At 44.1% G+C, this 19,491-nt stretch overlaps 1 protein-coding gene across 17 annotated transcripts in view; it reads left to right on the top strand.

The window, feature by feature from the left end:
* The window catches only part of Kalrn (kalirin RhoGEF kinase), a 582,551-nt gene extending 563,959 nt beyond the window's left edge, over positions 1-18,592 (top strand). For all 17 annotated transcript variants that reach the window (XM_060370291.1, XM_060370285.1, XM_060370286.1 and 14 more), the window contains 7 exons: positions 974-1,095; positions 1,711-1,842; positions 3,043-3,207; positions 5,023-5,101; positions 7,238-7,438; positions 10,216-10,354; positions 11,751-18,592. In XM_060370291.1, coding sequence (XP_060226274.1) covers positions 974-1,095; positions 1,711-1,842; positions 3,043-3,207; positions 5,023-5,101; positions 7,238-7,438; positions 10,216-10,354; positions 11,751-12,296 — 1,384 coding nt within the window. In that variant the 3' untranslated portion in view covers positions 12,297-18,592. The remainder of the gene's footprint in view (positions 1-973; positions 1,096-1,710; positions 1,843-3,042; positions 3,208-5,022; positions 5,102-7,237; positions 7,439-10,215; positions 10,355-11,750) is intronic.
* Positions 18,593-19,491: the final 899 nt, after the last annotated feature.

The raw sequence follows: 19,491 nt of genomic DNA, 5'->3' as shown, positions 1-19,491 counted from the left end.
GTGAGACAGAGACAGGAGACCAAGCCTGGCCTGAGCTTTTACAGTCTTAAAGCAAGCCCCCAGCGGCACATCCCCCCCGCACACACACACACCAGGCCATACCTCCTAATCCTTTCCAAGCACTTCCACCAACTGGGGACCAAACATTCCTATGAGCCCATGGGAGCCATTCTCATTCAAACCTCCACAGAGGGAGAGGGCTGGCCTCCCTGTAACTTAACCCTTTCAGAGCCGTTCCTTCTGTGAGGTGTTTCTGAACCCCATTCCAAGGCAAATGAGAAAGTTACCATTTAGGTACAGGAATTTACCCTTCCTTAGAGTTCACTGCACACGCATTGTGCGGTGTGTGTGTGTGTGTGTGTGTGTACATATGGGAGGGTACAAGCATGTGGAAACAAGAGGTCCACTTCAGGTGTCTACTTGCTCTCTGCCTATTTTTTCAAAACAGCATCTCTCATGAAGCCTGGCACCTACTGTTTCAGCTAGACTAGCTAGCCAGCAAAGCCTCTGGATCTGCCTGCTCCCCAACCCACCCAGCTCTGGGGCCACAGGCACATGCGGCACCCGACTAGTTACTAACTGGGATTCCCAAGCACTTCATCATCTCCTCAGACACCCACTTAATGATTCTTAGGGTCCCACATGTAAGATTTGAAACAGTCAAACACAAGGTTCCCTGTGTTATGTAATTAACATTGCAAACCAGTAGATTATAGGATTGTATTTATTTCTGGTTTAGATCTCACTCCATCCCTATTCCATTCCTTATTTACCCAAATCTGGGCGGTGAGAATAGCCAGAAAAGAATATTTCCCTGCACAAGGTAGTGGGTGCAGGGTGTTCGCCCAGGTGGTGGAAGGAGCTGAGCTGGAGGTACCCACTCTCAGCTCCGCACACAACCAACCAACCCGCTGGCATTTTACTCATCCCGCAACCGGATGGGAGTTTGAAGGAGATCCGTTTCATGTCCTAGTGATTCTGGGGAAATCACCCTCAAGATCTGCAACCTGATGCCCCAGGACAGTGGGATTTATACCTGCATAGCAACAAATGACCATGGAACGGCATCCACGTCGGCGACAGTTAAGGTGCAAGGTATGTTGTGCTCTCTCTCTCTCTCTCTCTCTCTCTCTCTCTCTCTCTCAACACAACAATAAGACTTAACATCTTAACCACTTTTAAGTGTGGTGTTTAATGGCCTTGAAGACACACCCGTGGGCTTGTGGCCACCACCACTATCCATCCACATAACTATTTTCCCTTTTTTATTGACTGTTTCTATTAAGCAATAACTCCAAATTCCTCCCTCCCCACTGCCCTGGCTGCCCCTCTCCTCCCTTCCCTATTGCAGCCTCAAAGGCTCCACCCTGGTCATTTTAACTGAACATGACCAGGACACCCTGACACTCAGGGAAGAAAGCATCGAAAGCAGAACCCAGGCCAATGGGAGGAGAACCGTCCCCGCTAAGAGCACCTACCCAAGCCTCCAGCATGGTTCCTGACCAGCTTTTCCCCGTGTGTGTGCGGCGTTTCATTGAGGGAGGCAGTCAGGCATCAGGTCCCATCTCCTAGGCCTCCCTGGGGCCTGGAGAGAGCTGTGCTGCTTGGACAGATTTGAGACAAGTCCAGTATGTTTCCTGTGTGGCACGCTACTCTGGTGTGCAACTCGGGGTTCTGAGAAGCCTCCCCGCCCCTCATCTGTCTCGGCAGGTGTTCCTGCGGCTCCCAATCGCCCCATCGCACAGGAGAGGAGCTGCACCTCGGTCATCCTCCGCTGGCTACCCCCAGCCAGCACTGGAAACTGCACTATTTCAGGATACACGGTGGAGTACCGCGAGGAAGGTGTGTTACTCTACTCTTCCGTATTTGCTCCCTCTCGGGAAGTCTTCCGGGTCTGGAACCCGAGATTTCATCTATCCTCCGTTTCACTGGAATCAACCTGGCTCCTGCGCCCTGGGAGTTGAGCACAGAAGCCTGGGACCAGGCTGCAGCTGCCCGCGGATGACAAATGGAAACCTCCTTGGTGTCATCTGGGCCCATCCACTGGGTGGCAATGTGTCTCCATTGCACTGTCCTGCTTACCCAGCTCAATGGCACAGTTAGGGGCCATTGAGCCCATTTTACAGATGTGAAGGCTAAAGCCTGAAGAGTAAAGAAACAACGCTGTGCTTAATAAGGAGCAGGCTTCCACTAGATCACGCTCTTTAGTTGGTTCCTGTGGTTTTCTGTCCATGGTTTTCATGGACAGAAACCATGACAGGATGATCAGAGCTCCACCCCTCTCCCTCCAGATAAAAGCTACAGCATGTGTACATACATCTGTCTTTAACTGTGTGGTAAGAAAGAAAGTTTAAGTCAGTTGTGGTGGCTCACACCTTTAATCCTAGCACATGACAGGCAGGATCCCCATGAGGTCAAAGCCAGCATGGTCTACATGGGTCAGCTAGGGATAGTGTAACAGTAGTAATAGTGATAATAATAATAATAATAATAATAATAATGTTTTAAAAGCTGCTTCCAGGTAATTATGCTTGTTGTGACATAGCTCTGAACCCCATCACGAATTTCTCAATGGAACTGGAAGCACCTGCTTGCCCACGCCCGCCATGACCACTTGTTTCGCTTTGCTTTCCATTACTTAATTCTTCTTTCTTTTTCTCTTTACCAGGCAGGAGCTGTGCACCTATAAAGCGATTTCTTCCTCCTTTTTTCTAACGCGGTCTGCGGCAGGGTGCTCAGGGCCAGCACAGCTGTGACTGCTCAGCCAGGGAACCCGTTTCACTGTTTCCTTCTCTTCGTCTTGCACGTTTGAGAAGGGATAGAGCTACAGGCCAACTTCTTGAACAGCCATCACTTAATCTGTTGTTTAGGAAACTGGGCTGAAATCCCCCACAGTTGTCCCACAAACTTTCAGAGCCCAACCTCGACCACACTGTCCTCTGAACTAATCCTGTCCATTCTCCTATCTTTATTTGCCAAAGGCCTTTGAAACAATGTCTTTTTGACCCTGTCTCTCTCCATTTCCTTGGAACTGCACACTAGGTTCCCAGGTCTGGCAGCAGTCCATAGCTTCGACCTTGGACACTTACCTCGTCATTGAAGACCTGAGTCCTGGGTGCCCTTATCAGTTCAGGGTCAGCGCCAGCAACCCCTGGGGCATCAGCCTTCCCAGTGAGCCCTCGGAGTTTGTCCGCCTTCCAGAGTATGGTGAGTGCCAGCAGACCCAGGCCAGCGAGGCAGCAGAAGCAAGGCAATGGGCCACTGTTACAAAATCACTGGTGTTTTTTAACCCTATGGGGAGGTGACTTGGGGCCGCATGGCAGCTTCCACCAGGCCATCTTTGAGAGGTAGAGCATCTCCAGGAGGTCTCTTGGAGCCAACATTACGTCTACCACCCTTGCTGACCCTGGGCCTTTTGGGGTTCCTCAGGGGAACCAAGAGGGACAGGCAGGAGACCTTCTGGCTCTGGCTCTCCTCTGGGACCTCTTGTGGAGTTCAAAGCCTGTTTTCCCCTGGGTGCCTCTGGCAGACATCTGTTTCCCACCGTATCAGGGACTGCTGTGCTTAACGACTTAAAACGCAGTGAGAAAAGCAGCCCTCACGAAGGACTTCCCTACCAGATGAAACGTCGATATTTGCCCCTTCCTTCCAGAATTTATTTTTCAATAGGATCTACATAAACTAGAAATTGGCTGAGACATGCATGTAACTACCTAGAAAAGAATATTTTACCAGTGCAGTTCTTATTTTACTCACCTTTTTTGCCAGCCCACCTTATCTGTCCTTCTCGGTCCCATAGACACTTTAGAAGAGAAAACTTGGTGATCTGAAGAAATATCCCATTGGTGACACTTTGGGCGGTGCACAGAAGTGGCTTGTGTGTGCTGAGGACGGGACAGGAAAGGATGGGAGTTTCTCTATACTTAAAAGTTAGCCAACTTGTGTCTCTGTGGGATAAAGGAAGTCTGGAGTTCCCGGAGTGCCTTGGGCTAAGCCCTGGCCCCAGTCCCAGGTCATGGTCAGCCCAGTCAGTTGCCTGCCAGTGACCTTGACTTGTTCTCACAGGCCTGTGACTCTGGAAAACCTTGGCCCTGGGTCCACACATCTCCAGCATTCACTGTGGGCACATCACCAGCTCGTGCTTAGGGAGAGCAGAGGTCACTGGTCGGTGTGGGGTCAGAAGAACTGAGCTGCCAGTGTGGTTCCTTTCTTTCCAAGCCACTAACTCCGTGTGGCTCGAGATGGCCACCGTTTTCCTTTGGTTGCTTCTAAGACCCGATCCTCAGCAGACAGCACAAATAAATATGAGTGTGTGTGCTTGTGTGTGTGAAGAGAACTCACACATCATACAAGGCCAAGCTGGGTCACCAAATCACCCACAACTGGCTTTCCTGGGTGATTTGGCAGTTGATTGTCAAGCTGTGAATCTTAACCCCAGATGGGTCACATATCAGATATTCTGCATATCAGACATTCACATTACGATTCATAACACTAGCAAAATTACAGTTAGGAAGCCATCATGAAGATAATTTGATGGTTGGGGGTCACCACATGAGGGGGTCACAGCGTCAGGAAGGTTGAGCACAGCTGACATATGAGAAAAGCTCACACAAAGCTGAGGACAGCGAGGCCGGGCAGAGACGTCTCTAGAATGCTTTGCTCACGCTGCTTCCTTTTCCCCTCCATGACCATCAGCTTGGTCATTCTCTCTGCGTCCTCCCACGCCCTCATTTTCACGGACTTTTCTAGGCCTTCAAAGCGGTCTTCTTTCCCCTTGTCTATGTTTTCTCTAGTTTTTTTGTGAAGCTACATTTCTGATCATGCCCCATGTCCTCCCTTTGTTTGAGGAGATGACAGACTGTCTGACTCTGCCGTGACAGACATTTTAAAAATAACATTCTGGAGAACCACAGCCTTTCCCCACTGGGTGGCCTCTATAGTTGGTCATAAGCATTTCCCTGGGGCTATTATGCTGGCGTATCTTCCTGATGTCACGTGTGGACTCTCCCTCTCCCAAAGATGCAGCCGCCGACGGCGCCACCATCTCTTGGAAGGAAAATTTTGATTCTGCTTACACTGAACTGAACGAGATTGGCAGGTAAGGATACCAGCCATCTCACGACAGGAGAATGACTGGTTTGGTATTGTTGGTGCTTCTTTCTGTCTTGTAAATGCATTCTCCCTGTAGTTAGAAAACAGCTAGTGCATTCCAGGGAATTTTCTACCATACTTTTTCTTTACTGGAGTCGGAAGCTTGCCTTGTCAACACTTAGCCTTTCAATTTCTAATATAAGATTTTTAAGCCTCAAAACTTTCCTGTGAATAGAGTTTTAGTTACATGTCTCAAGTTTTGATATCTGGTATTTTCATTTTTGTTGTTTCTGTGTATCTTTTCAACTATGGTTTATTTTTTGAACCACTTATAATGGGTTATAAATTATATACTTATAAATTATATAATTTATAATTTATATACATATAAATTATATAATTTATAATTATTAATTATATATACATGAGAATTTAAGTTATAGTTTGTTATTCGCTTCTAATTTCATTGCAGTGTGCTCTAAGAACTTGCTCTATGGCAAAATTTTGTAAAAAGGGTTATGTATTCAGGATCAGTGGTGAAGAACACTGGCTGCTCTGCCAGGGGGCCCGGATTCAATTCAGAGCACCTACGGGGCAGCTCATAACCATCTATAGCTCCAGTTCCAAGGGTTCTAATACTCTCCCCTGGCCTCTGGGAGCATTACACACGTGTGGTGCACAGACATTCATGAAGGCAAAGTAGCCAGACCATAAAATAAAAATAAAGGGGAAATGTTAAAAGTCTCATGTGCTCATTTCCCTTTCTTTTAAAAAGTTAATCTATTTTATGTGTGTAACCCTTTTGCCTGCGTGTATGTCTGTATACCACATGCATGCCTGGTCCCTGTAGAAGCCAGAAGAAGGTGTTTTAGGTATGGATGGTGGGTGCTGGGAACTGAACCTTGGTCCTCTGCAAGAACAAGTGTTCTTAACCACTGAGCCATCTCTCCAGCTCTATCACTGTGTATAGAAGTATACTCCGCTTAGGAAAAAAAATTAAACCCATACTTGATGCTCAAAATGGCAGAAAAATATCTTGGCTAAGAAATTATATTCATTTACCTTCGGTGTCTCAAAGAGCCTAGGATGCTAAGAAAAGAGAGATGATTTTTTTTAAAAAATAATATTATACTTAAAAGCTCATAAGGAAGGGTTCCTTTTCATTTTGCTATGTATTAGTATGTATGTGCATGTACTTTGTAGGGTGTGTGCATGCATGCCATAGCCCATGTGTGGAGCTCAGGGGACAAATTTGTGGAGTCTGTGCTCCTGTGCTTTTATGTGACTTCTAGGCATCAAGCTTAGGCTGTTAACTTTATACCTTCAGACAGCAGGCGCCTTTATCCACGGAGCCAAATCGCCAGTCCCAGAAGGAAAGATTTCTTCTTCTTTTATTTTTTTAAGTGTATTTGTTTTTATTTTATTTTATTTTATTTTATTTTATTTTATTTTATTTTATTTTATGAATACGGTTCAGTACCTGCATGTAAAGCATACGCACCACATATGTGCCTGGTGACTGAAGAGTCCAGAAGACAGCATCAGATCCCTTGGCACTGGAGTTATAGAAAGTTGTGAGCTACCTTGGGTGCTGGAAGCCTAGCCCCGTCTTCTGGAAGAGCGGCCAGTACTCTTAACCTCTGAGCCATCTCTCCGGTCCTGGAGAGGTCTCTAATAGTGCTTGATTAAAATGCTTCTTCAAAATGCTTGGGGTCGGAAGTGGGTCTGCACTGAGGATTTTGGGAACCTGTGTATGTACACAAAGCGATGTCATGAGGATCGGACCAAAAACATCCATCTCATATTTCCTGCCCACCTTTGCCTGAAGCTGATTTTATGTGACACGTCCAGTGTACCTGCATTTTAACTGTCACTCGTCATGGGAAGTCAGGTGTGGAATTTTCCACAGTGATTTCATGTCTGCACACAGAAGGTGTCAGGTTTTAGAGCATTTTGGATTTTGGAGTTTTGGATTAGGGACCCTCAACCTGCACGATGTTGCTGTCTCAGTGATGTCCTGTGCATGTACACACACACACACTCTCTCTCTCTCTCACACACACACACACACAAACCTAGTCTGACGAATGACACCCTGCTGACTGAAGAGCCTTGGAAAACCTTTCCCCTTTCTGTCTCACAGAGGCCGTTTCTCTATTGTGAAGAAATGCATTCACAAAGCTACCCGCAAAGATGTTGCTGTGAAATTTGTGAGCAAAAAAATGAAGAAGAAGGAGCAGGCCGCCCACGAGGCTGCCCTGCTTCAGCACCTGCAGCATCCCCAGTATGTCACTCTCCATGACACCTACGAGTCCCCCACATCCTACATCCTGATTTTGGAACTGTGAGTACAGCAGTCACGGTTCTAGCGTAGACCTCACCTGCTTGGGTTACCCGTTGGCACAATTAATGGGCAAGAGTCAGTTTTGCTCCGTGTTTTATGGTTTACAAAGTGCTACATGAGCCTTAGACTCTTTCACCTCCAGCTTTGTGTTAATGTTGCTCTCATTCTACAGACTAGAAAAGTCAAGACTAGAGAAGGTCTTTAATGCTAGCTCAATAAAAGTATGGGTAAAGAAATGGACCTTGAAACCACCTCCTCTCCCTCTACTTTTCCTTGTCTTTCTAAGCTTTATTTCATTTTTTTTTATATTTACAGGGTACAGTGTTTCATTGTGTGTATACATTGTGTGATCATCAAATTGGGCTATTAGTATTTCCCTCACCTTAAAAGCTGTCATTTCTTCATGACAAAAATGTTTTGGAAAAAAAATCCAGGCTGGAGAGATGGCTCAGTGGTTAAGAGCACTGTCTGCTCTTCCAAGGTCATGAGTTCAACTCCCAGCAACCATATGGTGGCTCACAACCATCTGTAATGTGAACTGATTCCCTCTTCTGGCAGGTGTATACATAAAATAAATAAATCTTAAAAAAAAAAAAAGACAAGTAGTTGTTTAAAAAAAAAAAAGAAGAAAAAATATCCCCTTCTCAAGCTATTTGCAATATATTAACATTTCATGTTGTTAACTATAGCCATCTTACTATAGACCAGAACACCAGAAGTTATTTTTCTTCCTAGCTGTAATCTGTACTAATTTCCCACTCTTGTTTTCATTTTCATCCTATCATGTACATTCAAGCTTGGCCGCTGTTTAAGAAGAAGACTTTCCTGGCGGTAGGCTGATTGACAGGAATGGAGTTGGCATGAGAGGAGTCTGTCCGTCAATCTCTCGCAGCCCCAGTCTACTGCCCTATTCTTTCAGGGTAGAATTCCTCCATCCAAGACATTCCAGGAATGGGAGATTATCTAGATGTCAAATGTAGAAAGATACAGCTCTTATCCTTAGGGGCCATAAGTCCAAGAGATAAATAATGCTTGGGAAATAATAATAATAATATTATTATATATAATAAATCATTGCTTATAATTACTTATTTTATATAATAAATAATGTATGGGAAATGCTAAAGACCATACATTACACAGGGTTGTGAGGACACAGAACTGTGCTTTGTTGGCTATGATTTTCAGGGAAGATGTGTGGGAAGCAAGGCCTCTGTAGAACCCAGCCTTACTCTGCTTGTAGGTCTCCTGTGGTGGTCAACAGAGATTGCTGGTGGGACCCTCCTCCTCCAAGAGATTGAGATTTTGATTAGACCCTTTCCAGGCTTGGAGCAGCATTGCTTCTCAATTTCCCCCGTGTTTGCTCCAAGTGGCTGTGGGAGCTGCATGTAATGAACACGTGGCCACACTTCTCTGCTCTTTCTCCTCTTACCTCATACCCAGTAGATTATAAGGAGGTAGGGAGGCTTCCAGGAGCTCCATCCTTTGTTCTGTCAAGGAAGGAGAAGAGTCCCATAGCAAGGAACCAGTTAGAGGAGAAAATGAAGACAGCCGTACAGGTTTCAGCTACGGTTGAAAGTTATTCCTGAACTGGATCACACTGCTTGGCATGGGCATTCCCCGAGATGTATCTCAGATGACCCACAGATGACCCACTTTACACTTAAGGTTTGATCACTTCTTGTTACAAAAGGGCACAGGAAGCCCAGAAAGAGCTACTTTTTAGTCAGCACCACCTTAGTTCTCTGCTGAGATACCATGGCCATGGCAACATATAGAAGAGAGATTTTATTAGAGGCTTACAGTTTCAGAGGGTTAGAGTCCATGACCATCATGGTGGGGAGCATGGCAGCAGGCAGGCAGGCATGGCACTAGGGAGGCAGTTGAGAGCTTACATCTTGACCCATAAGCACAAGACAGAAAACTAACTGGGAATGGTATGGGCTTTTGAAAACTTCAAAACCTACCTCCAGTGGTACATCTCCAACAAGGCCACACCTCCTAATCCTTCCTAAACAGTTCCACCAACTAGGGACAACAGACGAGCCTAAGGGGGCCTTTCTCAGTCATACTATCATAAGCATACTACCATATGCTATAGGCTGTGTCTTAATGCCTCATTGCTTTTCCTGGCTCTTGCACAGGTCTTATTTTGTCATTGATGGTGTTGTTGTCAGTGTCCAGTTGGTATTCTCACTTTAAAAGATGGTGTGCTTCCGGAAGCCAAAACACAGAGAGTTTAAATGGTTACCTGCAGCCACCAACTGGTGAGTTGGCAGAACCAGAACCTAAATCTGCATATGACTGGCTCCACTTATTCCATTCTCAATCAGTCTTTAGAGGTTGGCAAACTGTCAGAAAGGCGAAGGAGTTAAGAAGAGATCAAATATGTCAAGGACAACCCTTTCCTACTTCATATTTCTCCCGTCTAAAAATATTAAAAGTGAAACTACCTTTAACATAGATGAGGCTGGCTGCAGGCACACAGACTACCCGCGGCCCCCCCACCCCAACCTAACCAGGTTAGACCTCAAAGTCAACAAAACAAGTGTTTCGCAAGCAAGGCTATAAGGATTTCTCATGGAGCTTAACCCATTTGCAACTTGATTCATTTTAGTTCTGAACGTGGCTCTCACTTTGGGCTCTAAAGTATATGTGTGTTGCAGCACTAATCGTCACTAATAAGAGACATCTTAGGGCTCTTTTGGCTTTATACATACACGTGTGCTTTCTCTCTTTCTTCCCAAGCATTCCTTTCTCCCCCTCTTTGCTTTCAGGATGGATGACGGCCGACTCTTGGACTACCTTATGAATCACGATGAGCTGATGGAAGAAAAAGTGGCCTTCTATATCCGAGACATCATGGAAGCTCTTCAGTACCTTCACAGCTGCAGGGTTGCCCATTTGGACATAAAGGTAATAAAAAATCAATGCCTGTAGCAGTAAGATAGAGCATTCGAACTTATCGCCCACTTCCTTGAGGAGTGCCATTTGCTTTATTATTATTATTGTTGTTGTTGTTGTTTTTTAATCAAGACAGGGTTTCTCTGCGTAGCCCTGGCTGCTCTGGAACTCAGGGATCACCTGGCTCTGCCTTCCGAGTGCTGGGATTAAAGGCCTGGTGCCACCACTGCCTGGGAAAATTTTGAATTTCTTTTGTTTAACTTACTGTGACATCGTATGACTGTTAAATTAAAACTTGGCTTTCACCCAGTTTAAGCTCATTATTCGTGAATATAGGAGAACCCACCAGAGACATGGAGGCACATGGGGTAAGCTTTAACCAAGCCATCTACTTTTACAGACATCACTTAATGTCCTATTCTCCTTCTTCTGATAAACAAACAAACAAATAAATAACTAAATAAATAGATTTTTTTTTTTAAAGGAGCTTCTCAAGGCTGGAGAAATGACTCAGTACCTAAGGCCCACCTTCTTTTCCCAGCACCCACGCTGGTTGGCTTACCACCACCTGTAACTCCAGCTGTAGTAGATGCAATGTTTTCTTACGGTCTTCAATGGCACCTGCACACACGTGGCATACACTCACATAGATATAAACACATAAATAAAAATAAATAGTTTTTTCAAGACAGGGTTCTTCTGTGTAACCCTGGCTGTCTGTCCTGGAACTTACTCTGTAGATGGGGCCGGCCTCGAACTCCAGAGGTCCGCCTGGCTCTGCCTCCCAAGTGCTGAGATTCAAGGTGTATGTCACCAGCGTCCAGCCTGTGTGGATAATAGATAATGTATATAATACGTATGTATATATTTTTAACGAGAAGCTTCTGTTTTCTTAAAAAGCTATTTGTTTTCTTGATTCATTACACAAGCAAAGGGTAGGTAAGAAGGCATGCTATTCTGGGTAGGTTACGACTCAGGAGCAGAACGTCCACTTAGCATGTATAAGGCCTTGGTTGTATCCCTAACGCCAGGGTGGAAAGTACAGCAGCCATAGCGTTAAGCCCAGCAGTCAGGAGGCAAAAGACACAAGTATCTCTGTAAGTTCCAGGCCAGCCTGCTGTACATATTGAGTTCCAGGCCAGCCAGGAGTATATGGTTAGCTCTGTACCCTCCTCCCAAAGGCACAATTTTCGATGCCAGACTACTTATCTAAAGTACCACCTGAACTCAGAGTTCCAGGAGTTCAATGCCATATTTTGAAACCTCCTTTGCCTTTGCATAGAGAATACCCCACATGACAAGCTGTATCAAAGAATAACAGAACCATGATTAGCTAACAGAGTCCAGCTATGGGTCAACAAAGACCTGATCTCACCTCTCTTGTCCCTGCCTTCCTGGGTTCCTGCAGCCCGAAAACCTGCTCATTGACCTGCGGATCCCAGTGCCTCGGGTGAAGCTCATCGACCTGGAAGACGCTGTCCAGATCTCGGGCCACTTCCACATCCATCACCTGCTGGGCAACCCTGAGTTTGCTGCCCCGGAAGTGATCCAAGGCATCCCTGTCTCCCTGGGCACAGACATCTGGAGCATCGGGGTTCTGACGTATGTCATGCTGAGTGGGGTGTCCCCCTTCTTAGATGAGAGCAAAGAGGAGACCTGTATCAACGTGTGCAGGGTGGACTTCAGCTTCCCCCACGAGTACTTCTGCGGCGTGAGCAACGCTGCCAGGGACTTCATCAACGTCATCTTACAGGAGGATTTCCGGAGGCGGCCCACAGCAGCCACGTGCCTGCAGCATCCGTGGCTGCAGCCTCACAATGGCAGCTACTCCAAGATCCCCCTGGACACCTCCCGCCTGGCCTGCTTCATAGAGCGCCGCAAGCACCAACATGACGTGCGGCCCGTTCCCAACGTCAAGAACTACATCGTCAACAGGGTGAACCAAGGGACCTAGCCGTCTCCCACCCCAGGTTTCACATAGAAGCGCGGTGTGAACCAAAGCGAGACTGAACGTGTCTGTAAATAACTCTCTCCATCATTTCACTCCATGTGGTTCTCTGGACTGAGGGAGGGTCCTCTTAAAACTTGTCTGTGGTCACTGGGGCGGGGGTGTGGGCAGGGTCAAGGTCACCTTAATCCCAGGAGCACTCCAGAAGGTCATGCTGAAGAAGTTAAGAGGCAGAAGTTGCAGGAAGCATGAAAAGAAAGGGCAAGGCTGATGAGATGGTAGTTGGCATAAAAATGTTAATTGTACATTCCAAAATGGGCGGTTAAGGGGGCAAACTGTTCACCCACTGTGAGGAGGATGGTAGGTCTCTGACTCCCTTGAAAAGTTAAGCAAAAAGTTCTATTTAACAGAGATTTCAACTATTCTGCTTTAGATGGCTTAGATATAGTTTCTTAACAGGATACATATACACATACAGTATACTAGATCCCATTCAGGTTTCAGAGTTTTATAATATAGAGTTCTATATGAAATCAATCATAAGTAACTTTGAGTGCTCCCGTTACGACCGTAATTTATTTACCGAAGCATTGCATTATTTTGACTAAGCACAACTAGATGACGAGTTTTTTAGAGCATTTTATAAATCTTGTATAGAAATCTTTTATCAGAACCTGTGTATTAAGAGAAAGCAATGTGACCCCTTTTGCGATCTGTGAATGAGATATTTTTTTCTCCATCATGGGTTGCTCGACTAAGATAGGTTCTGTGTATCAAAAGCTCCCACCCTGAACTCACTGGCAGCTCAGAGTTCCTCCCATGGGAGAGCCTGCCAGGAAATAAATCCAAATCTAATAAGAGTTGGGGGTTTGTTTTTATGTCCCGCTGGGCCTGACATAGGTAAATAGGTAAATGAATATCACAAACTTCATCCGAAAGGGCACATAGAAACTTTTCCTACAGTTCCTGTGAACAACGTAGCAGCTCTTTCTGATTTCATAGCTGTAGAATACCGTTTTCAGAAAATCAGCTTGCTTATACCTAACCCCTCATAAAGCTTCGGGGTGCTTACCAAAAGGAGGCAGCCATATTAGCCTTTTAAAGGCTAGTTCTAAGTCCTTTCTGAAGCCATGGAGCAAAGCCTGATCCATCACTCTAATACAGCATGGGTTTTTAACTGTGATAGCAATACCTATCACCACACAGCCACCGACGTCTCTGGACTAAAGGGACTAATTATATGTGAGGTCAATGCTGCTTTCTCCATACAAGATTATTATGCCCGGTGCCCTCTGGAGGAAAAACAAATTTACCAGGGCATTTCATGGTTTTTTGGTTTGTGTTTTTTTTGTTTGTTTGTTTGTTTGTTTATCCTGTTTTTTGTTCTTTTTTTTTTGTCAGTTTTAGAGTGGTAGAGGGGTTTTTGTTATTTTGTGTTTGTACATGATCCACCCTTTTGTTTTCTAGAGTGTGTTTTAAAAATTGCTTGGATGCAAATAATACTCTTAAAAAAATAGAACTGAAGTGTTTATGTAAATCAGGTTCCATGTCATCCTGTCTCTCCTGCTAGTCGGACTGAGAACACTGAACTCATGTAGCACAAAGTGCAGTCAGGGAAAATGGAACTGCAAAAGTACTTAAACTATTTAAAGAAGAAATCATGGGAACAGCCTGAACTTTAATGCATAAAAACACTTATTCCCATGGTGGAAATATAGAATTAAAGTACTCGTCATCACCCCCCCCATCGGTTTCAAAGTCGGATTACCCATCATCTATCCTCCATCTGGTCTCATCCAAGATTATAGAGAAGTAAATTCGTAGAAAGTAAAAGCAATAAGACTAGATAGCACCTAGTATTTTGGGGATTAACCAAATATGTGGAAACCGACTCTGACTGTATAGCTTCCTTGTCTCTGGGAGTCCTTGGGTCATCAGGCCTCACTCCCTCAGAGCTTGCTTACTGCCACATTTTTCCTTTAAACCGTGATGTGCACACAGATACACAACCACTGATATGATCGTTAGAACGTGCTTACTAAAGCTCTTCTAGCAAACAAGTCTCTAGTATGAAATGCAGTATTAAGGCCTGGGCCAGAGGGCTTGTTGTAAGATAAAATGCAGGCTCTGAGGACTCCAGAGACCCAGAAAGTGATGAGGCCAGCTCAGTTCTGCCCACTTGTTCACTATGCCTTGAAAGAAGGGCTTCCTGCTGAGTCGCTTACAATTGTTTTGACCCGTCTGAGTTTCTGCTAGGGAGGAACAGCCTATGACTATGATGTGCAGAGGCTACAGAAGGGCCATCTTGGGAGATGACGGAACGCTACACAGAGCCAAAGTTTTCACAGCCACGTTTGTGTCAGAGTTGGGATGGTCCGAACATGGAGCTGCACAGAATTGCCCCAAGGACACAGGGAAGACAGGAAAGGACAGACAGAAGGGACGTCCTAAGAGAAAGGGAGCATACTTTGTGTAGTTTGTGATGACTGAAATGAAAAGTTGGGGCGCAGGGGGGGAGGTCCTATCTGCAAAGCGCCTGGTCCCTCCAACAGGGGAGACTACGGTCTTGGCTCAAGAATTCTCCCTCACAAGCTGGGAATTGGGAGGAATCCCATTGACAGGGATAGGAAATATGGTTTGGGGTGCAGTTGTGCTCAACTGTGGCTGCTCTCCTACACCTGCTTAGGCAGGGAGGTTTAGTCCTAGGAGAGGAGAGAGGAGAGGGGAGAAAATCTCCCACTCCTAATACCATCCCAGTTGTTCTTACTGAGAGCAAACAGCCAGCTGACCCCAGGAGAACAACAGTGCTGGTGAAAGTCATAGATTTCCTGTTTGGCTTGTATCCATCATTTTGAGCTCTTTTGTTTTATGTTAAAAAAAAAAAAAAAAAGTAGGGTACAGAAAGATGGAAAAGATCAGGACCACTCCAGGATCCCTGAGGAGAAATCTAGTAATTTTTGCACCTTTTACATTCGTTTTGAATTAAACAGATTTCTATCCACTGAAAACTGAATGTGGTTAAAAACTGTTAAGAAAAAAACAAAACAAAACATCATGCTGTTGGATGTGTCCTTCAGGTCTCTACCAGCCATAAGCAACCTAAGTGGGGGTGAAGGGGACAGAGGGCAAGCTTGCTTCACAGCTTTGTGCTTCGCAAAGCCTTTATAAACAGTAGTGCCTTTCAGAGGGGAGGTGGAGAGTGAAGAAGTTAGTGAACTGCATTTAGATTTGCTGATACTGCAGTATTTTTTTTTCCCCTTAGGTTTAAGATGTCTTCTTAATGAAAACATCTGAATGTAGGAGGGGACCAGGAATTTCTGAGTATCTATCTCAGCTAATTCTAAATTCATTCTTTCTTCCAGAAAGTCTTTCTTGTTTTCTGGCCCAACGTCCCCACGAATAAAATGGAATTTGGGGAGGAGAGAGAACGTTAATCTCTTAAGAATGTTGAGGAAGAATGTCCTTGTTGACACATCTATAAGATATTTTGATTTTCTTAAAGTGCTACACACTGCCAGTACTAGGAATTTTATTGATGGTAACTTTGAACATTCCACTTTCCCACAGTCTTATCTTTGGATACCATTCACAAGCTCATGAGGTTAACCCCTGAAATTGCTTTTCCTTGGAAACTATGGATACTCCCCGTCTACATGGAATTTGTTCTTACCTTATAGTTTTCACCCTTTAAGAGCTTGTCTACAGAAAAGGGTTAGGAGAGAGGATGAGGCCTTAACTGTCCATAAGCTGTTTTCGCCAGTATTTCCTCTGGTGGACATGAGAGTCTGATGCCTTTCAAGACAGCCAGCCATTCCCTTCTCCCCCCACCCTCCAAGCTTTATGCTCTGGGGGGAAAAATGTACAAAAAAGAACTCAAATAGCTACTTTCCTCACTGGGAGGGCAGATGTGAGAATCAAAACACTCCCTTGTCACAACTCATTTCTTTGGAGCCTCACAAGAAAAGGCTGGAAAAGGCAAGTAATATGCACAGGAGGGAGAAATAATTGGATTTTGGAGAAAAAAAAGCTTTGGCCCTTGAGAGCTGTCCCCAAAACTTCATGCCTGTGAGCCATTTACTCCTTCCTTTTTTTCTGTCCTATCTGGAAGAACATGGAAATTTAGATTTGTGAGAATATGAGGGAGAAAATACAATATAAAAATAATCATGTGAGTTTTGAGGAATGTAGACCATATTCTTTTCTTGCCTGGGTAACATTCCAAAGGAGTCTGGCTAAGGCCAACATATCTAAGCTTTCAACAACTTTATTTGCAAAAAATGCTTCATAATTTTTCTTTGCTATTTGAAATCTAAAGACCTGTAGGGAAGGAATTATTAGACCCAGGTAAGGCTAAAGGAAAAGCTCACTTAGATTCCACTGACAGAAAAGACAGTACTATGATAATAATTGTTTTCTGAAAACCTTAAGGCTGTCATTGTCTCATTCACTTTAAAGAGCTCAAAAGGGCTGACATTTGTCCATCGTCTTGGATGTTTTTTAATAGGAAATGTTGTTCATGAAAATTCTACATGGAAATTGAATGCAGAAATATCATATGGTCATACTTTTTATGAAAGACATTTTTCTCTTATTTTTAATATAAGTTGAAGTCATAGGAGAAGAATACTGTCATTTTACTACAGTGCTTTAATATTAAATGACACTAAGTAAAAACCTAAAATTAACACTTCCGGGCTATTGTCTTTTTCTATTAGCCTGTTTGCTAAGAAATTCCAAACTGTGGCCAGATTTAGTTTTTATCCAAATGACCAACCTAACAGTTCAGTCAGGTAACCTACTTTAGCGAAGGGGGAAGAGCGAGAGAACATGCAAATAGCAAGTCTTGGAATTCCTAAGAGTTAATTTAACCAAGCAAATCTGCCAGCGCAGGGATAGGAATTGCGTTAATTCCCCACTTCCATCAAGAACTAAGTCTGCATTCCAGAGTCCATGGAGACTATTACTGTGACCTCAATGACTGTGGCTACGAATCTGAAGTTAATAATGCTTTTGTCTTCTCTTGCTAACGTAAGCCATATCTATCACCTCTGTGTTGGATTTTTTTTTTTTTTAAACCCTGGTGCTTTTACTTCTGTTTCTGCTGAACTTCAGACTACTCTGTGGGGAAGTAAATAAAGCTAGAAGAGGGACAAAGAGAAAGACTGTGAAAAACTAGACATACCCTTGAGAAAAATGCTATTTATGCAGAGAACAGCAGCAATGGAGGGCAAACTGTTGGAAAATATGGATATATGTACATCTGTACATGTATATAGTGTAAAATATGTATGTATATGTTATTGCTCATATGCAGAAATCTATCCATTTGCAGGCAGCCCAGGTGGGTCAGGTTTTCTATTGGAAAACCATTTAGGACCATTCAAAACCTTTAGGAACACTATATGCAGAATTCTAGTCACATGGGAATTTATTTGCTGTCTTTTGAAGTCCATCTGGCCAAATGAACAAAGTATGAAACATATTGGTACCATAATTTATTTGATTATGTTTACTCAAAAGTCTATATTTGAATACTTTTGAATGTGTGTGTTTTGGCTTTTGTTGTTTGTTTTTTGTTGTTTGTTTGTTGTTTTGAGACAGGTCCTGGCTGTCCTGGAACTCATCCTGTAGAGCAGGCTGGCCTTGAACTCACAGAGATCTGCCTGCCTCTGCCTCCTGAGTGCTGGGATTAAAGGCACGTGCCATCATGCCCAGCCTATATTTAAATTTTAATATCTGATTTGCAAACTGTGCCAACACTTCTTGGTTTTGTGTGATCCCTTCCCCCTAAGCTTTCTGAGAATTTGTGGTGGGCTTCTCTGGCCATTCAGATAAAAGGCCTTATCCATGACTGGACAGGTTTCCCCATAGGGACCATTACACATATACATATAAGTACATACTTCCATCAGGCTTGTAACAGTTGATTTAAAAACCACTCCACAGTATTGGTAAATAGCTCTATATTTTCAAGGTGCAGAAGAATTCCACAGCCTTAATTATTTCAGTGTCTTGCTGGTCTGCCTTAAGTGTATCTTCCGGGGGTTTTGGGTTTTGGCTGTTTTATTATTTTAACTTCTCCTGCAGTTGTTCATTTTGTATGCACACGATGTTGTTTTGTAAAGGTAGGTTGTAAATATCTTATTTGGAAGTCAGAACCACTCATGTGTAATGTTGTAAAGTGCCGACCTGCTGTCTTGATATTACTGCTGCAGTAAACGTTCTAAGTTGTGGATGAAACTTCAAAAATGTACATTTCACATGTTATGCATTCCTATAAATATAATATACTGACGATACTATTTTTAGTCGCCTTTCCCCTTTAAAACTGTTATAACATTTATGTGCGTGTGTGTGTGTGTGTGTGTGTGTGTGTGTGTGTGTGTAAGTAAGTGGTCAGCCTACAGGAGCTGGTTCTCTCCTTTCACCAGAGTCCAGGAGATTGAACTCAAGTCACTAGGCCTGAGTCCCTTCACCAACTAAGCCATCTCATTGGTACTTGTTTTTTTTTTCTAACTAAAACTTCTGTCCTTTTATCCCTCCCCACTGGGGTAATTTTTTTCTCTCTCTTCCTCCCAAATATTTGAAAGCCCAGCAAGCTTTAAAAAAAAAAAAATTTTTTTTTTCACATTAGTGGACCAGCAAGATGCCTCATTGGATAATGGTGCTTGCTGTCAAGCCTGAGGATCTGAGTCACAGGACTGCATAGTGAATGGAGAGAATTGATTCCCGGTGGATCTCACAGGTTTATGCATACGGCTAGGAGTCCAGTCATCTGGGAGATCCTATACAGGAACGATCAGGCTTTCAATGGCTCCAGGAGCCTCACTGGTTGGAGTGAGGCTGACGGACGGTGTCCTGTCAATTAGCAGCACACAGAGAGAAAGTTGTTCTGATTTGGCAATAAGAACAAAATATCGTAACATTTGAATTCTATTTAATCAAGGCTTTCCTGCATTTACTGGTCAAAACTCTGAGTCTTACTGGATGTGGTGATGCATACTTTGAGTTTAAGTACTCGGGAGGCAGAGGTAGATGGATCTCTGTGCATTTGAAGGCAGTCTGGTCTACGTAGTGAAGTCTAGGCCAGGCCGGGCTACATAGGGAAACCCTGTTTCAAACACAAAACAAAGGCAGGGTTTTTCACACTGGGAGTTCAACACAATCTCTTTAGAGAAAACAAAAAATACAGAAATTAAAT

Source organism: Meriones unguiculatus, chromosome 17 (assembly GCF_030254825.1).
Source record: "Meriones unguiculatus strain TT.TT164.6M chromosome 17, Bangor_MerUng_6.1, whole genome shotgun sequence".
Classification (NCBI taxonomy): domain Eukaryota; kingdom Metazoa; phylum Chordata; class Mammalia; order Rodentia; family Muridae; genus Meriones; species Meriones unguiculatus.
The sequence above is the reverse complement of the archived record's forward strand: the minus strand, read 5'-3'. Positions and strand labels throughout refer to the sequence as shown.